The 17,248-nt window shown below is 35.5% G+C and overlaps 1 protein-coding gene across 1 annotated transcript in view; it reads right to left on the bottom strand.

Moving 5' to 3' along the window:
• The window catches only part of Alk (Anaplastic lymphoma kinase), a 56,317-nt gene that overhangs the window by 7,992 nt on the left and 31,077 nt on the right, over window positions 1–17,248 (bottom strand). Inside the window, exons 9-23 of the mRNA XM_085954555.1 lie at window positions 15,969–16,159; window positions 15,181–15,340; window positions 12,076–12,223; window positions 11,308–11,484; window positions 10,558–10,723; window positions 9,444–9,632; window positions 7,362–7,504; window positions 6,435–6,543; window positions 5,150–5,251; window positions 3,521–3,731; window positions 3,200–3,415; window positions 2,895–3,062; window positions 2,152–2,346; window positions 1,837–1,955; window positions 703–809 (exon numbers count right to left, since the gene is read on the bottom strand). Of these exons, the coding sequence (XP_085810681.1) occupies window positions 703–809; window positions 1,837–1,955; window positions 2,152–2,346; window positions 2,895–3,062; window positions 3,200–3,415; window positions 3,521–3,731; window positions 5,150–5,251; window positions 6,435–6,543; window positions 7,362–7,504; window positions 9,444–9,632; window positions 10,558–10,723; window positions 11,308–11,484; window positions 12,076–12,223; window positions 15,181–15,340; window positions 15,969–16,159 (2,401 nt within the window). The remainder of the gene's footprint in view (window positions 1–702; window positions 810–1,836; window positions 1,956–2,151; window positions 2,347–2,894; window positions 3,063–3,199; window positions 3,416–3,520; window positions 3,732–5,149; window positions 5,252–6,434; window positions 6,544–7,361; window positions 7,505–9,443; window positions 9,633–10,557; window positions 10,724–11,307; window positions 11,485–12,075; window positions 12,224–15,180; window positions 15,341–15,968; window positions 16,160–17,248) is intronic.

Below are 17,248 nucleotides of genomic sequence, written 5' to 3'. Positions count from 1 at the left end.
TTATATTCATTGTTTTTGTTTTTTTGTTCTGCTATCGTATTATGTTGAAAAATTATTAACTAGTTTTTAGATTTTTTTATCAGTAATATTGGGTAAAGTGGGTATTTACATTTTTTTCCCACAAAAAAGGACAATTTTTAACTGCATATTTCTTCGGTTTTAGTGCATATTTTAAAGATTTTAAGTGCATTGATATCGGTCAGTCATCCACGCCTTCTGCTCCAAACAGAATAATTAGATGTGAGATATATCGAACATTGTAATGAGGATAGTAATTTTTCCTGTTACAATAGTGAACGAACAAGAACATTCATTATATTGCTCATATCTCCAAACTATGTTTCTGTGGCATATCATTGTCTTGCAATAACCCCTTCAATTTTGTCAAGCTCTGCCGTCTTACCTACCGCCAGGGCAACATTCACAGCTGTACTCTCTGTCGTTCATATTTAGGGCATTGTACTGCTATATGTACAATGTCCTCCAAAACATCACATTCATCGCAGAACTGCGAATCGCTTCTTCCCATGAGGATATCAAATCTTTTACACATCGAGTGTCCTGTTCTTAGCCTCAGTATCAGCTTAAGCTCATTTCTCTTCAAAGGAGATCTTTTTTCATTGAATCATTGGGTGCCTATATAAACAATATTTAGCAAGGTTCACAACAAATACGTAATAATGTTGTTATTTTTATTTTTACCTGTGTGTTATGAGTGAGCTTCTCGAAAAGCTGTGAAAATGGGGGCCTGTCTTGAGGAAATGGATTCCAGCAGTCGCACATCATTCTGTAGATATCGATTGGGCAACCTGCATCAATCAGAGTTACATACACATTACAAAACAATTATTCTAAAATATAGTGTCATGCCTAGAATCGCTATCGAATAGGTTGAATTTCGAGAAACTGATTTTCTGAAATTTCTTGAATTCTCATTTCTCGAAAAATCATCAAGTTAAACGATTCAAGAAATTGTTGCTAGCGAAAAATAATAATCGGGTATGGAAACAGAAAAAGAAAGCTACCGACATAAACGGAGTTTTAAAAATTCGCCAGATAAAAAAAAATTAAATAAGAAAAGCTTTAAAAAATTGGGCAGGATGAGTTAAAAAACATATAAAGATATTTCTCGTCGTATCAATAGACCAATCTCGAATTCCCAAGAAAAAAATAAATTTGAATCTGAGAAATCTCAAATTTCAAGAAGTGAAAAAGTTGAAAAATCACAAACTCTAATTTTGCACAATTCATAAAGATGCCGAATTCATGTAGTTTTAATTTGAAATGGCATGATACAAGACAGATAACGTCAGATTATGTTCGACTTATCTGTCATTGGAAACTAAACTGAAACTGTTAACTGGAATTAAGCAGTCTCATGGTTAAGTATAACATTATATAGCTGTTGTATAATATATCAGCGCTTGAAATAGAAAAATTTATGAACCAGAACGCTGTATAATTTTCCAAACTAATTAAATGGTGATCGATTTTTCATAACGCGGCGTCTTACGTGGGCGAAGTCAATGCGAATGCGACGCGACGCGGTGCAGCACGAAAATATCAAACAGTCAACACCACCTGTAGTGGCCTACATGCAGATAATACCGTAGTCCATTTCGAGCGGTGGTATATACAGTTTGGTGTCATTGAGGAATCGATGAGTGAAATTTTGAGAAAGACTACTAGACGAGATGTTTCATCACATTAGACGAGTTCATGGATTCGGCAGAATATATGGCTAACATTCACTACGGAAACATCAACCCGTAAGTCATATTATGTAATGTTTATTAAGAAGACTATTTACAATAAAAGTATTTGAATATAGTTTACCATGTGGGATGTCCAGCCTTCCTCCGCCAGTCACCATTTGCATAACTTCTCTGTTGGCACAGCCAGTGTATGGCATTATACCCAGCGAGAAAACCTCCCACAAGAGCACTCCGAATGACCTAAACATATCATTTAATGAGTTTCAATCAAATAAATAACTACAAGGTGAACTTTTAGTCTTAAAATACTTTACTATTTTTAGTGTGGTTAAATTTATTGGTACCAGTCAGTAAATGAGATGTAATTCAACAAATTTAATGTAAAATGCAAATATTTAGTTAGGTTTTATGCAATTCTTGTATCTATTTAACTCACCAGACGTCAGTCTTTGAAGTGAAAATTCCATCGAGAAAGGCTTCAGGTGGCATCCATTTGATGGGCAGCATAGCTTTGCCGCCCTTTCTGTAGTAGTCAGCTCGGTAGATGTCTCGCGCCATGCCAAAGTCAGCGATCTTTACCACACGGCCGGGTCCTTTTGAGGTTAAGAGGCAGTTTCGGGCGGCTATGTCTCTGTAAATGGAAATAGTATTAAATTCAAACTGACACAAAACTATAAGAATAAGTTTTGAATAGTTAAATTAATCTCCCAACTTTTATGGGATTACGGGATTGGAAATAATGCATAATAAAAATATTCATAATAATATATTATATAGTTAGGTACATATACCCTTTAATTTTTAATCATTCTAAAAGTCATTTTCGAGCAGGTGCGTCCATCCCACGGCTCCGGGCAACTCGAAATACAGCCCATTTAAATGAACAGTGAAAAATATGCTGCCTCGATTCTTTATTTAAGAGGACAGTCCTTTAGTAGAGTAGGGGGTGGATGGATGGAAAGACTGAATGTAGGTAGGTACTAAAGAAAATTTTTTAAAACATATTGACAGGAGAATTAAAAAAAAAGCTTTCGACTTTTATTAAAATATCTTACATGCGGCCTAAGAGAAATCTTCCTCACTCAAATTTGGTCCAGCGATGTCGAAATACTGAACACATAAATGTTTTAAAGCTAATTCTCACCATAATAATCAATAAAATAAGTAAACAGCACCAACCTATGAATAAACCTCTTGGTTTCCATATAACGACACCCTTTGGCCACGTCTAGAGCACACAGCACCAGATCTTTCATTCCTAGACTGCTGCTCCGTTCAGGTTTCGGTCGGTTCTCTCTCAAGAAGTTTTTTAAATCGCCTCCGGCTAGTAATTCTAATACTATGAATCTGTAAAAACATGAACATGAAGAATTATTATAAATGATATCTGTATAATATCATTCTCAGTATGGTGAGTTGTTTTATATAATTGAATGTTTGCAAAGGAACTTGTTTATTATGATAGTTATTGAAAAATAATGTACCTTGGATGCCTGTCAAAGCAGACCCCGATGAGATGCACGATGTTGGGATGGTTGAACTTGGCCATGATGGCTGCCTCCATGAGGAAATCTGTCTCTGATTGTCCGGTAGACATCTCAGGAAGAGTTTTCACGGCCACTGGCATCTCTATGGCATCACCGTCGCGGTGTCTATACAAACCTTGGTAGACTTCACCAAATGCTCCTTGGCCCAAAGCCCTGCAAATAAAACAAACTTTATTAATCTCATATAACAAAACATAACCTAACATAGCAGACATGAAGGGTAGAATAAAATATTATTTGAAAAAGAAAACAACGTACTTGACCAGTCTAAGACTGTCTCTGGCAACTTGTGGCAGCTGTCGAACGTCCACTCCACCAGCCAGTACCGCATCAGAGCCGTAGTTTGGATTGAAGCTGGTGAGGACGCTGTCATCGCCTGTTGTAGGTCGCAGCCTGTTCAGTCGGAGGTCTTGCTCCAGCAAAGCCTTGTGCCGCAACGCTGCTTGCTTTCTCACTTGGTACCGGTTATCTGCAATGTAACAACCAATGTACGGAGATATTGACTGGCAATATGAATAAAACGTCCTGTCTATCACTAAATACTAAAAGTGATATGAGGAATGAAACAGATTAAATTTTACAATGGAAAATACATGAGAAATTATATTTAGTTTTACATTAATACAATTTACGGTTATTATTTTCATCATAAGGTCAACAGGAAATTTTGAAGAGGCCTATTCACAATGGCTCAACTGAAAAGAGAGGATGAGTTTGGAGAATGTCAGAATCATTGAAAACTGCGTCATTGATGAGTTTTTCATCAATTATTGTTGCTTTGGTACATAATTTGATGTGATTTGATATTTTATTTTTTGCTTCTCAGGCGTTTCATAGTATTTGAATTAGTTTAGTTATCAGAATTATTAGATATCAGATGGTTCATAGTATTTGAATAGTCAAACTCTCATCAATAAAAACTGAAGAAAGCAATAGTTGTCCGACGGCACCACAAACAAACAAATTGTTTTAATATGAAAGATGTCCAAAAATGTAGTGGCAGATTATCAATGACATTTTCACTGTCAAAATCGCGCTTTTTTAGGGTTCAGTCTTGTTTTAGTGCAAGTTTATGGTATGGTTTCAGTATAAGATTATTTTATAATAATAATATGTATCTTAAGGGCGGACATGCTCAGCGTGAGTCAAAATGGAGCTTTTTTTCTATTTTCAAAGCATGATCCTGGACATACCTTAAACATTGTAGATAATCTATTTATATAATTTTGAAGCCTTATTATCCTTTATATTTATTTTAAACATTTAATGACTGCATAAAGTATTTTTATTACATAAAATAGTAAAACCTCTCGCTCTAATGTTTTAGAATATAGTCATATTTCAGTACATAAAAGTGCAGTGGTGTTACGGTTTTTTACATTTATTAATTTTTAAACGCATTTATAAAACCATCAGTATAATTTATATTGACATTATTATAGTGAAATATTTACGATAAAAAATTATATTGATAATCTCTGTGATCCCAAATTTGACAAGAATTAGGCATTTTATTATTCAAAAAATGGGCAAGATTAACACATTTGAAGATAATTCTAAAGATACTCATTATAAGCTATGTCTTTGACCATTCAAGTGTAATAAACATCCTACGAATAATGATTGCTTTATAATAATTATTGACCTAAGAATAAGGTAGTGTTTTTTTGAAATACGCCATTTCTTTTGGCATTCCCCAGTGGTTAAGTTACAACATACGGCCGTAGCCACAAATTGACAAACTATAATAATTGAAGTAGGGAGTAAAATGATGTTAACGCATGTGTTTGAACATGTACTGTTGTCCGGTACAACTGACAAGTTTCAATTTGAAAAAATACTCCCCATGTTATACTGAAATATTTATAACAATGGCTATTTACTCACATAGGATGAAAGCTATACCGAAGAGAATTCCAACCAAGATGACTGTTGCAAGCACCAAGAGCACCATTATGTAGACCATCGAATAAGAATTTTCTTCTTGAGCTGCAATATAAAAAAATAGATTGTAATATGTATATGGCACTTTGTCCCATGGTTCACAGTGCGGTGAAAGGTGTCAAGATGTCATGGCCGATCAATGGACGCATAATTATTTATTATATATTATAATAACTAACAATTATGAAAAGAAGCACTCTTGATTCGCTATCCATTAAGCAGTAAGAGTATTATTGTACCTACTTATATAAAGGACATAAACAATTAAATCAGTTATGAATCTTGACTGCTACAAAGTGTAAGGGTGTTAGGAATAAAGAATAATTTTGAATCATTGTAAACAAATCAAATCCCAACCTTTTTTGTACGGAGCATGCCTTGAAGCATTTTTTTAAATCTCGAGGAACCTCTACCTGAATGGCACATATTTAGGTCTCGAATGCCTCACTAATTATAGTCTAAAATCTTATGTAAATATTTCCCATAAGTATGTAATGTATTTTTTAGTTTAAACGAAGATATATTTTCAATTATTATTTAAAGTTCTTTCCTATCTTGTCCTTAAATTTACAATTGGCGATAGAATTCTCTCAGTTTTAAGCTGAAGAATAAATCAAGCACCCTTCGGATATCATCTTCTGTACTAAATTTCCAATATTATGGTTATGTACACTGTGGAAAAATTGGTAATCTGATGATGCCAGATCAGGAGAAAATGGTGGATGTGTCATGATTTCTCATTTGAACAGCGTCAGTTGCTCTATGAAGTCTGGTGTTATCGTGATGAAAAATGATTAGGCTGGGGTTGGCGTATTTTCTTCAATTGATTACTTTAGGAATGTGCATATTACGGTGATATTTTACAATGAAAATGCATTCTTCAATGTTTGATTATATTGTAACCCTAAATTTCCATTCGTGGTTGGTTTGGTAGTATGCCATTAAAAGTGTTTTCATATGTCACTATCTTTTTTTTGAAAATTCATACATCTTGTTATAAATTCAATTTGTAAATCTTGATTAATACAAGCGAAACTGTATTTTTGTGTGTTACCATCCCATTGTAGATTTTATTTGTATATAATTAAATATTGAAGTAATTTAACAGACAGGACGTATGTTATGTTGCTATAGTCAAACATTTATTGGCCGCAGAAAATGTCCGCTTGGGTCCAGTTAGCGACGGCTGTACTACTATAATATAAGAGTGCTTAACTGACATCCTTACCACATAGAGTGTCGTTGTCTCCGTTGACCAGCCAACCTTGCGGGCAAATGCATTGCGTCTTGAAGCGGTACTCGTCCAGAGCCACGCACCGGTAGTCGCAACCGCACCCCTGCAACACATTCATTCAATAAGTACTTTAGATAAATCAATTTCAGAAGGTTATAAAATCGGTTAAAAACTGTCTACAGCCTCATCATGATAGTAGACTTCCTCAATAAATCAGTAAGGCTGTTTGCTAGTTGCGAAATGTAAGAATGCCCAATCGTATGGTACATTCAATAATGATTTTTTCAACTACTAAATCCAAACTAATCGCAGTTTCTTATTGTTATGTTCGTTATGGAATAAAAAAATTTCTTTGCTTTCTTTTTCCAGGAAAACATGGCATTACACGACTTTGAAAAACCCCTATTAATATTTTATAACTAAATTATATTATGTTAAAATAAAAATATATTCATTAAAATATTATACCTGTTCTCTACGTACCTACTATAAATAAAAATTAATTCATTAATTTGAATTGGCGTTTACATGGTAGAACTCAATTATTATAGTTTTGAAACAAAATTATTTTTGTTAACGTCTTAGATAAGCGCGTTCGGCGGCACGTTAAGCGGCGCGCGCAACTCAAACGTATAAACAAAAAAAGACTTTGTCTACGAACATTTTCACATACGGTTATACGTTTGAGTTGTGCGCACCGCTCAACGCTTCGCTGACTTCGCCCACATAAGACGCCCAGTCAGTCTACTTTAATTGAGTTATTTACATTGATAGCTGGATTATAAACTCATCTTCGAAACGGTGGACTATGGTCAACGTAAATAACTCAGTTAAAGCACATTAATCAAAAATATTTTAAATATGGAATAAGATGGTTTCCAATCAATAGAAGAGAAAGTAGGAAGTGTCAGTTGTAGGTACCGATATTGCTGGTATAATGATGACCTGTCCGCTTCCGGAGTGCATGCTGGCCAATATCTCCGTGAAACCCGACACAACTTGGCTCTGGTCCACAAACGAATATCCTCCTTCGCCATTTGTCATGTTTTGGGATGTGTCACCACCTAGATTAGGGATAGAAACAAAAACTCCGATTATAATTATGGATGGACTGTTGTTTCAACCATTTTATTTTATTTAACCACAATAATTATTTTCTGCAAACGTGACTAGACTCCTCAATGTGGATGTACAGATAATATTATAGCTTTGGCTGTGATCTACTACACCCCTGTTCTCATTTTTCAACTAAAACAAACGTAATATATTTGACCGAGGACACTCATCTCGGTCTTCTCTTGGGCTCTCATTGCACTTAGCATCAAACAATTTCCTACTGTGCAAAGAGCGTCTCCGTGACAGTAAGAAGAAACTATGCCTCAGTATAAAGTGCGCTGTTTCACATATTGTCATTCGTGTGAGTGTACAAATACGAATTAAGTGATATGACAGACCATGTGGGCATCCTCGTAATTAATTTGAAAACAATTTTGACATAATTAAGCTGGTTAAGGAAATAAAAATAGGAATGGTTAATGCTTCCCGTTCAAAACCTCAACGAAATCATATTACATATGTGTATTATGACTGAATGTACACGCATTTAATATTTTTGCTTATACTCAATTCCTGCTAGATGCAATCAAACAAAATCCATCCCACGACAGACGGATTGGACATGCCTTTTACAATGAATTCCTCAATGTACTTCATCTGATGAATGCTAAACCTAGTAGAATTAATAATTAAGGAAATAAAAGCCTAAGTAATTTTAAAAACTAAATAATATTATAAAAATCTTTGCGACATGGTGATGTACGTATATATAACTCCAATCAAAGTGTTAGTGTCACCGCTAAACATCAAAGGAATCAACTACCTTGTATTCAAATAACAAACATTTATGTCATCATACTTCCATATCATACTTCAAAATAATTTTAAACATACAGAATAACTTTCATTTAATGTTTTTGCTAAGTTGTATTCTCCAAAAAATGCCCTTTTCTTAAATTTTTGTATAGTTTATGGAGCTACTCCCACAAATCACACCTCATACTAACAGTTTTCAGTACAAAATGGCGGAGTTGGCTCTTTTTACATATAATGCAAAACACAAATGGAGGTAGCTATTATTTGTGCGGCCTATTTCATGGATTGTTATTGATATTTTTGTACTACAAAGAGAAGAAAATAATGTAGGATACTATTGGAATGGAAAAGTAATTTTTGTCCAAAAGTGGAGTTGGCCCTGTGTATTAAGCCCTCGATATGACAAAAGTCTTGGATTACAAACAAAAGAAATTTAAAAAAATATATACAGTATAACCCCTATTTTACGTTTTTTAAGGGACTGAAGAAAAAAAACCTAATTGGAGGGAAAATGTAAAAGGGGGGTATTGAAAAAAAGAACATTTAAATTTTATGTTTCTAAAAAAATAACGTTTTATTAAAAAACAACATTCAATTAAAATTTTTATTGAAAAATCGTTCGAATGTCACGACCCAATCATTGTCAAGTGCGTGTAACTCGCATATTTTGAATATTTCCGACGTAAATCGCGGGAAAGAAAAACGTAAATGCGGGTATTAAATGTACTGAAATACATCGGGACTGAAAAAAATACACGCAATTGCCGGTAAAACGTGAATTCCGGGCACGTAAAAACGAGGTTATACTGTATTCAATGAATTAGTCACACGGTTTAAGAATGTAAGATTAATTATTGTTATTTAATAAACATGAATAGAAAGATACCTCAGGAAGATATTATTATATTGTATCCATTATAAAAATATATTTGAAAAAATATTGGTATAGAGTAGGTCTTGAAATTACATCCATTGAAATCCTGCATTGTGGACCTTAATCTAATGGATTCGGGTTCGAGTTCTGCCCCGCACCAACATTTTTTCAAAAATAGTTTTCTAATAGGTATTATATTTCTGAGGTGTTAGTAGTTAAACTAAAATTTATTCAAACAATTTTTGCAATCAACTCACCGGCCCATCCACCAGCAGCCCCTCCTCTCGCACACCCTCCCCCTCCACCGCCGAATCCCCCCGCTCCTGGTCCCCCACCCCCTGCACAAGCTTTGCCCCCCATTCCGCCCAATGTTAAGGCCTCTCCTCGGACCTCTTCGTGACCGGGAGTCACTAGACCTGGTGAAGGAAACCACCCGCCGCCGGCACCTAGAATAATAATATTCAAGAATCAGTTGTCATTGATATATTATCTCAGCTGTCTTTTATTGTCTTCTCAATCATAATATATTTAGATCTCCACGAAATACTGAACTATGGACTTTACTGATCTTAAAGGTAACATTACTACAAAAGGTTTACAATTTTCAGCTCTTCTCCTATTACGCTTCATAACCATCCACTGCAAAATATTTTAACCTTACACGCATCTTTCTAAAAATCTATATTCTGTGCATTGGCACATTGAAAAATGACAGCTGGGCAAAAAATACATGTTGTGTATTTGATTTTTGTATGTGATTATGTTAACACAATCACTGCTAACCTTTTAATTACCACATTTAAATAACACATTAAGGTGACGCATCAGTGAAACGCCAAATAATTTCCAACTGTAGGCGCGACGAAATTTTGGACTCGCTGCCATTCACTGAGAGAATCTCGAGTCAGAAGCACGTCACTTTGCTGCGTGATGGCGACGGGTCAATTAATTCTAAAATCGTGTAAAGATGACTAAAAACGTTACCCATTTACTTTAAAAAGAAAACATGTCAATGAATATATTATTATTGTTACTAATAGAACAATAAACAGAACATAAAATGAACGTATGTTGGATTTATATGAAAAATAATATTTCGTTTGACAGGTGTCATTTGCACCCGCGACCCGCAGTCCGCGCATCGCCTAGCAACGATCTTTTTAGACCGTGCCTCAACTAATGCATGGCCTTAATTATATCTAATGATCAACGACTCCAAACGCGCCAGTCGCTATAAGTTGGACGAATGGTCAACAACCACTTCCATTCTGGGCAGGAACATGGTATTATAAAAAAATGCTTGTTTTACCATCGTTCAATTTCATTCTCAATTAATTTATTATGGTGATTGAATATTGAAGAATGGATTACCTGGTGTTGAGTTAGGCGGTCCATACATTTCTCCGGTGCGGGGTCTTTTGTTTTGAGGCGGAGTCGCTCTGCCGTGCTGTGAACCCCCAGCGCCCAACCGACCGGCTCCGAGTCCACCTCCGCCCCCGGCCACTAATATCGGCGATGGTGCACGCTGCTTGTTTAGCTATAACACAAATACAATCAAGGTGACAAACCGGAATGATAATATTCCACTGACATAATATCATTTTTATTTGAGAAAATGAAATCCTGAATAAAAGAATTCTCATCTTTGGCTAATGACTAATGAGAATACCTATCATGACATTTTTTGAATAATATGTTATACTTTTGATTGTGGTATAGAAATAAAAATTGTTGGTTTTATATAGAGCGACATATAAGGAATTGTACAGCAAAACTCACAAAACATCCTCCCCTAGTGACATTGATGTAATTTGGATTGAATTTAAAAAACTAATAAATTGTTTTATTTAAAGTGACAGTGATTGTGTAGCGAAGCTCTACTTTACAATTTAAATTTATGGGAATGTTTTTTTATTTGGTTTAGCAAATTAGTGCAACTGTAAATTGTGTTTGTCTCGGAAATAGCCACTAAAAATATTTAAATATTACCAGGAAAGACGAATATAATTTTTTTAAAGAAAAGCTCTGCAATATTGCTTTTATATTACAAATCTTTCATGTTTGATTATTGAATATGAAAAAACTATCAAAATAAACTATGACAATGCTGAAACAACTGACCATAAACAAGAAAGTGCCCCCTCCACCTCCCCCGCCGCCATCTTGCACAACAGTATTCTTGATCTCATGTGTCTTGCTGTGATAATACGGTGCATCAAAGTCTCCGGGCTTGCTGTAACCATTGGGTGACGAGTTGTTCATGTGCTTGCAATTTGATTCTGTCAACACCGACAGCGTCTGGAAGAAATCACGATATTAATAATTTTCAACGACACACGTTGAATGTAGAGCGACGCTCTTACTACAATCGCTATAATACCGATAATTTGTGGCTTAGTATTTAATAATTATTCAAACAGATGTGTGTTTCACTTGTGTTGTCACTGTGTGTTTAATTTTTTAGATTATGCAAATCATTCGACAGTGAGCATAGAACGAGATAATTCACTGAAGGCATATAACCGGTTAATATAATAGTTTCACCTTACGCTATAGCTGCTCTAGGAGGTTTGAAAGAAGAGGTTGTAAGAAGCGAATACAGTACAATCTCTATATTATGGCTGATATATAATAGCATCTACCTCGGAAACTAGAAATAATCTAACGCTTCTGCCGTTTTATACAGGAGATGAAGTTTCATTGTTTGTAATGACAAATGAACATTATTTACTTTAAATGATAGCTTCCAATATTCAATAGTTGTTATGGTAACTTTAAAAAAAAGAAAGATAATATTAATATTGTTATTTAGTATATAAATAAAGGTTTTGGAAAACTATCAGTACTAATTATACTACTTAATGAAATAATAAAATTAGTGTCACTTACCTTGATACAAGCACTGGAGCCCTGTTGGCCAACCAAAGCGTAAAGGACTTGCCCCTTTCGCAGATCCAATAACGCTCTCGCCGAAGCTCCTCTCGAGGAACCTGTTCCTCCGGACCCCAGACCTCCTCCAGCACCGCGTACAATGATTCTGGAAAGCACCAATCGTATATTATTCTTAATGTGAAAATACTATTAATAAAACCAAGGTGATTGAACTGCTGTCACAGAGGGAACATTTTTTGTATCACAATGGCGATGTGATTGGATAATAGGTAAGTATGAAGAAATTAAATTATTTGTGGTTATATTAGAAGCCATAAAAAATTAATGCTCCTGTACAATGGCACATTGAAAAATGGTATTTATAAACAAGACAGCGGCTGTTTTGATGTTTGGTAATAATGTACGTTTGACATATTGCTTTTTTAATGATTGTTCATCTAAATATTCTAAATATGGATCATTCATTATAATATATAAAATCTGTTTTTCACTAATAACACTAATGCCAGTGACGTCTCTTGGGTATTCATAGCTTCGGTGTGACATATATCAGTATCCAAATGTCTTACGTACACGTTCTTGCACACAGCATTCTTGAATATGGGTCGATTATCTGGTGTCCTTATGATATTTCCTATAAGCTTATTTTGGAACATGTCCAGAAGAAATTTATTTAATGTCTTTACTTTAAGACATATAACTATTTTCCTTTCGATAATTCGTCAAATGATTATTTTCCGACTGCCTTTCTTCAAGGCATGCTTACTTTTCACTCTCTTGAATCTCGTAGGTCTTTTCTGCTCTTGAAACTCTTTTGCCTGTTATCCCGAGGGATGGTTTCCAATCCTGGTGTCGTAATGAATTTGAATTTACATGCGCCTGTCAATTACCTACGTGGTCGCAGCCATGATTTATTCTGAATCGGAACCGTTTCCTCGTTTCAAGCCTATCAGTCATCATTAGCGAGGGATGCAAGACTAGTCAATGCGCTCTCCAAAGACGTGGACATTTTCGGTGACGTGCTATGTATTTTGTATTCGAAATTTTATTTTTCTGTATAAAATTGTACTTATCGGCCCACATGCTCAGCGTAGGTCAAAATGGAGCTTTTATGGTATTTTCAGAGCATAACGCTGGACATTCCTTAAACGTTGTAGATAATCTATTTATACAATTTTGAAGCCTTATTATCCTTTATATTTATTTTAAACATTTGATGACTGCATAAAGTATTTTTATTACATAAAATCAATGATATTAATATGGACGAAGCATCTGGGAATAAAAATGACACTCATTTTTTTGTCGGGTCTGCCGAATGCCATAATCTGTTCTAACGCCATGGCAATAAAGGTGATATTGCTATAAATTCCCGATGCTTTTTGTCGGGTCTGCCGAACGGTTCGGCTCGAACGGGTTCGCTCAAATGAACAATGACACTAGAAACACTGTTCTAACGCTATTACAATAAAGTTGATATTGCTATAAATTCCCGATGCGTGATATCGCATAATGGAAATTGCGTGACATCTACCTATACATGTGCGAATGTCACTGTGCGTGAATTTACTTGCTAGCTACTGTATTGAGTGCATTGTCCATTAATAATGTCATTGCATAAAATAGTATTCTTTTAAACCTCTCACTCTAATGTTTTAGAATACAGTCATATTTCAGTACATCCATGTGCAGTGGTGTTAAGATTTTTTAGATTTATTAATTTTTAAATGCATTTACAAAACCATTACTAAAATTAATGTTAACATTATATTATAGTGATATATTTACGATAAAAAATTATATTTTATAATCTCCGTGATCCCAAATTTGACAAGAATTAGGCATTTTATTATTCAAAAATGGGCACGATTAACACATTTGAAGATAATTCTAAGGATACTGATTATAAGCTATGTCTTTGACCATTCAAATGTGATAAGCATCCTACGAATAATGTTTGCTTTATAATAATTATTGACCTAAGAATAAGGTAGTATTTTTTTGAAATACGCCATTTCTATTGGCATTTTCCAGTGGTTAAGCTACAACATACGGCCGTAGCCATAAATTGACAAACGATAAATGAAGTAGGGAGTAAGATCATGATAACGCACGTGTTTGAACATGTACTGTTTTTAAAAAAATATTTTTTTTCCGGTTAGGACTGTCGAAAGCCTTCTCATAATCCACAAAGCAGCAAGCCATCGAACTGTTCAGCTCATGGCTCTGCTGGAGAAAACATCGAAGATTGTGGATTTGGTCTGCACACGCTCGACCAGATAGAAACCCGGCTTGGTTTTTCCTGAGGACGTGCATTATTGGGTCCCTTATTCTCATCAAGAGGATGTTTGCCAAAATCTTTTCCGAAACACTGAGTAGCATAATGCCTCGGTAATTGTCGCAGCTTAGAGGGTCACCTTTTTTATGAAGTGTGATGATTTCACCATTCACCCATTCCCTTGGACAGCGCTCTTTTTCCCACACCTTTGTCATCAGATGAAACATAGGGTGCAGGATTGCGCTCAGGCTGTACATGAGGAATTCAGGATGAATCCTGTCTCCCCCCGGTGCCTTTCCGTTCTTGAGCCTTTTCACAGCCGATTTTATCTCGGTGTGCGTGGGCGGGCAATCGGAAATGTCGGTCGCTCGGGGAATGTCCAAAAGTAAAGCTTCCACAGATATGTCGAAGGTATGCAAATGGGGTGGGCAGTTCAACACTCCACAGAAATGATTCTTCCAAATCTTCTTGACGCATTCTGTGTCAAACTATATTGCTCCATTGGGGCCATGAATGACTCCGGGAGTCGGTAATCGCCTGCCGCAGATTTCACGGGTGATTCGGAAGAGTTTCCTGGTGTCATTTATGCTTGCTGCCTCCTCTGCCGCTTCAATTTGCCGGTCCATAAAATTGCGCTTGTCCAACCACACGGATCATTTGACTACCCTATAAAAGCAGCAAGCACTATAAATCTCAGGGCATAGAAGTGTGAAATTTGTTACAAATGAAGCTGAAAAAAATCGGCTGTTGGCCATTCACTCATCTCATATTTGGGTTAATGTAGTATCAGATCAAGACCGTCATGTAATTCAAAGCAATCTTACGTATAGAATCCTTCGTTGGGAACAACCCACGCCTGGACACCTACAAGGGGCTGCTCAGCTTGAACTTGCACAACCAGCGAAGAGTTGGTGTACGCTGAATCGCATTGCTCTTGGTTCGGGCCAAATCTACCAGACGAACCACATGTAGTCAGCTCATAATCTGAAAAAAAACACAAATTATTACCATCGAAATAGTTAGTGACTGATATAATTTTTTAAAGTTTAAGTAAGAAAGAAATAAGATGGTTTGGACAGTAGCACGTATATAAACGGGCATAACGCCAAAAATATGAAATAACTTAATAAGAGAACGAATAAAACTTCCACAGAGTTGAGGTTATATTGAGACATTTTTTAAAAGGAAAAGTTGTTAGTTATTCGTCCAACCCATTGACTTCTTTCATACATATTGAAATAACAATATTTTTTTGCTCAGCCGCAGGACAATGATTGCTGGACAAAGCTGGACATCCATTAATATTGAAAAGGTATGAAACTTTCAGAAAGTAGAACTAGTTTCAATGGAATTGTTGGGTTTTAGGGAAATATAATTTGGTAACATAAAACACAGGACCAAGAGGTTTGGAATTGAAGTCTTCATCCAGCAGTGGATTGATCCATGCTGATGATGAAGTATATAAAATATTATGCAAGAGGGAAGGCAGTCTTGTCTCAAATACATATTTGACTGGACTGGAAATAGAGGAGCCATTTTGGGTGGCGGCACAGGTTAGGAGAGCATCTCTAACAGTGATTGCCAAATTCGAAGGGGCGTAATTATAACTTACGTGTCTTATTCTCGAAGTCCTTATGCGGTTTGGTGTCAGCTCCGCTGTGAACGGGGTCCCAGTAATTATAGTCGCCCAACTTCTGCTGCGGAATATTTATGCCGAAACACTCGGGCGCCATAGAGAAGTCGTCGATTGCCACGTCCGAGTAGATGCGCATTCCTCGACGCGTTTCAAACTGGAGATAGTATCTGTAATATCACACATTTTTAATAAGACGTGGGATTTTTTTAAAGCGCCAGAAATGTTTTTATGTCTCTATACAACCTAATCTAGATTCTAGATTCATTTTACAAGCAGACAGGTTAAAAAGTTGAGACAATACTGTTTTTTCCCTCTCTTTTGATAATCTATGTACCTCGTTTACATAGGTGGTATTTTAGTATTAACAGTCAATACACCTGCTAAATTGAGCCAGCTGGGGTTACAATAGGTGGAGATTCATTGGATACTTTAGTATGCAAACAGCATGTCACATAATAATGATGATCAGTGCCTGTTGGAGAAAAGTAAACGATGGGTACCTAATCGAAAAAAAGTGTGCACTTTGACATTCTTACAGGACTTTGTTGAATTTTGTTTAATATGCATTATTTTACTGATTATCAATAATTAATGGATTAGCTGCCTAAATATTTGGAATAATCATTTCAGGCGTTTAGAATTCCAACAGACAGTTTTATTTAGCTATAGGATTAGTATGGACTGTACGTCGACGAGTTAAGTATGTATATCAAAATATCATTTCGTCGGTCCCTATTAAAAAAGTCGGATCTGAAATTTTGTAATTTTCGGATTATTACGTAAAAGTTATTTAAACACTTTAAACATTTATTACCACAATCACAGTTTTTTTTGTTTGTTTGAAAAATTTCGAGATACTCAAGTTAAAAATGACGAATCTACCGAGAGTGTCCGAATAACAATGTCGGTTCTTACCAACCGACATTGTTGGCTGGGCGTGGGTGAGCAAGATGCGTCGGATCTGACAGTCAGTGTTGCCATGTCTACTGAAATTTCAGTAGATCTACTGAAATTTTGGTCAGGAAAAGAAGAAATTATGATATTTGTGACGAATAAAAGTCACTTTTTACATGATTTTTTAAAAGACGCTTGTGAGATTATGTCAATATGCACGCTTTCACCAAACACAATCATTGAATTTCATACATTTTTGTCAATCTACTGATATTTTGAAGAAAAAATCAAAAAATCTACTGAATTTTGAAAATTTTACTTGGCAACACTGCTGACAGTTGCTGCTATGTTCACCGGATAGA

This window comes from Rhyacophila brunnea, unplaced genomic scaffold (genome assembly GCF_057557595.1).
Source record: "Rhyacophila brunnea isolate RB1 unplaced genomic scaffold, BYU_Rbru_1.0 scaffold_4, whole genome shotgun sequence".
Classification (NCBI taxonomy): Eukaryota; Metazoa; Arthropoda; class Insecta; order Trichoptera; family Rhyacophilidae; genus Rhyacophila; species Rhyacophila brunnea.
Note: the sequence above shows the minus strand (reverse complement) of the source record. Positions and strands in the feature narration are given on the sequence as shown.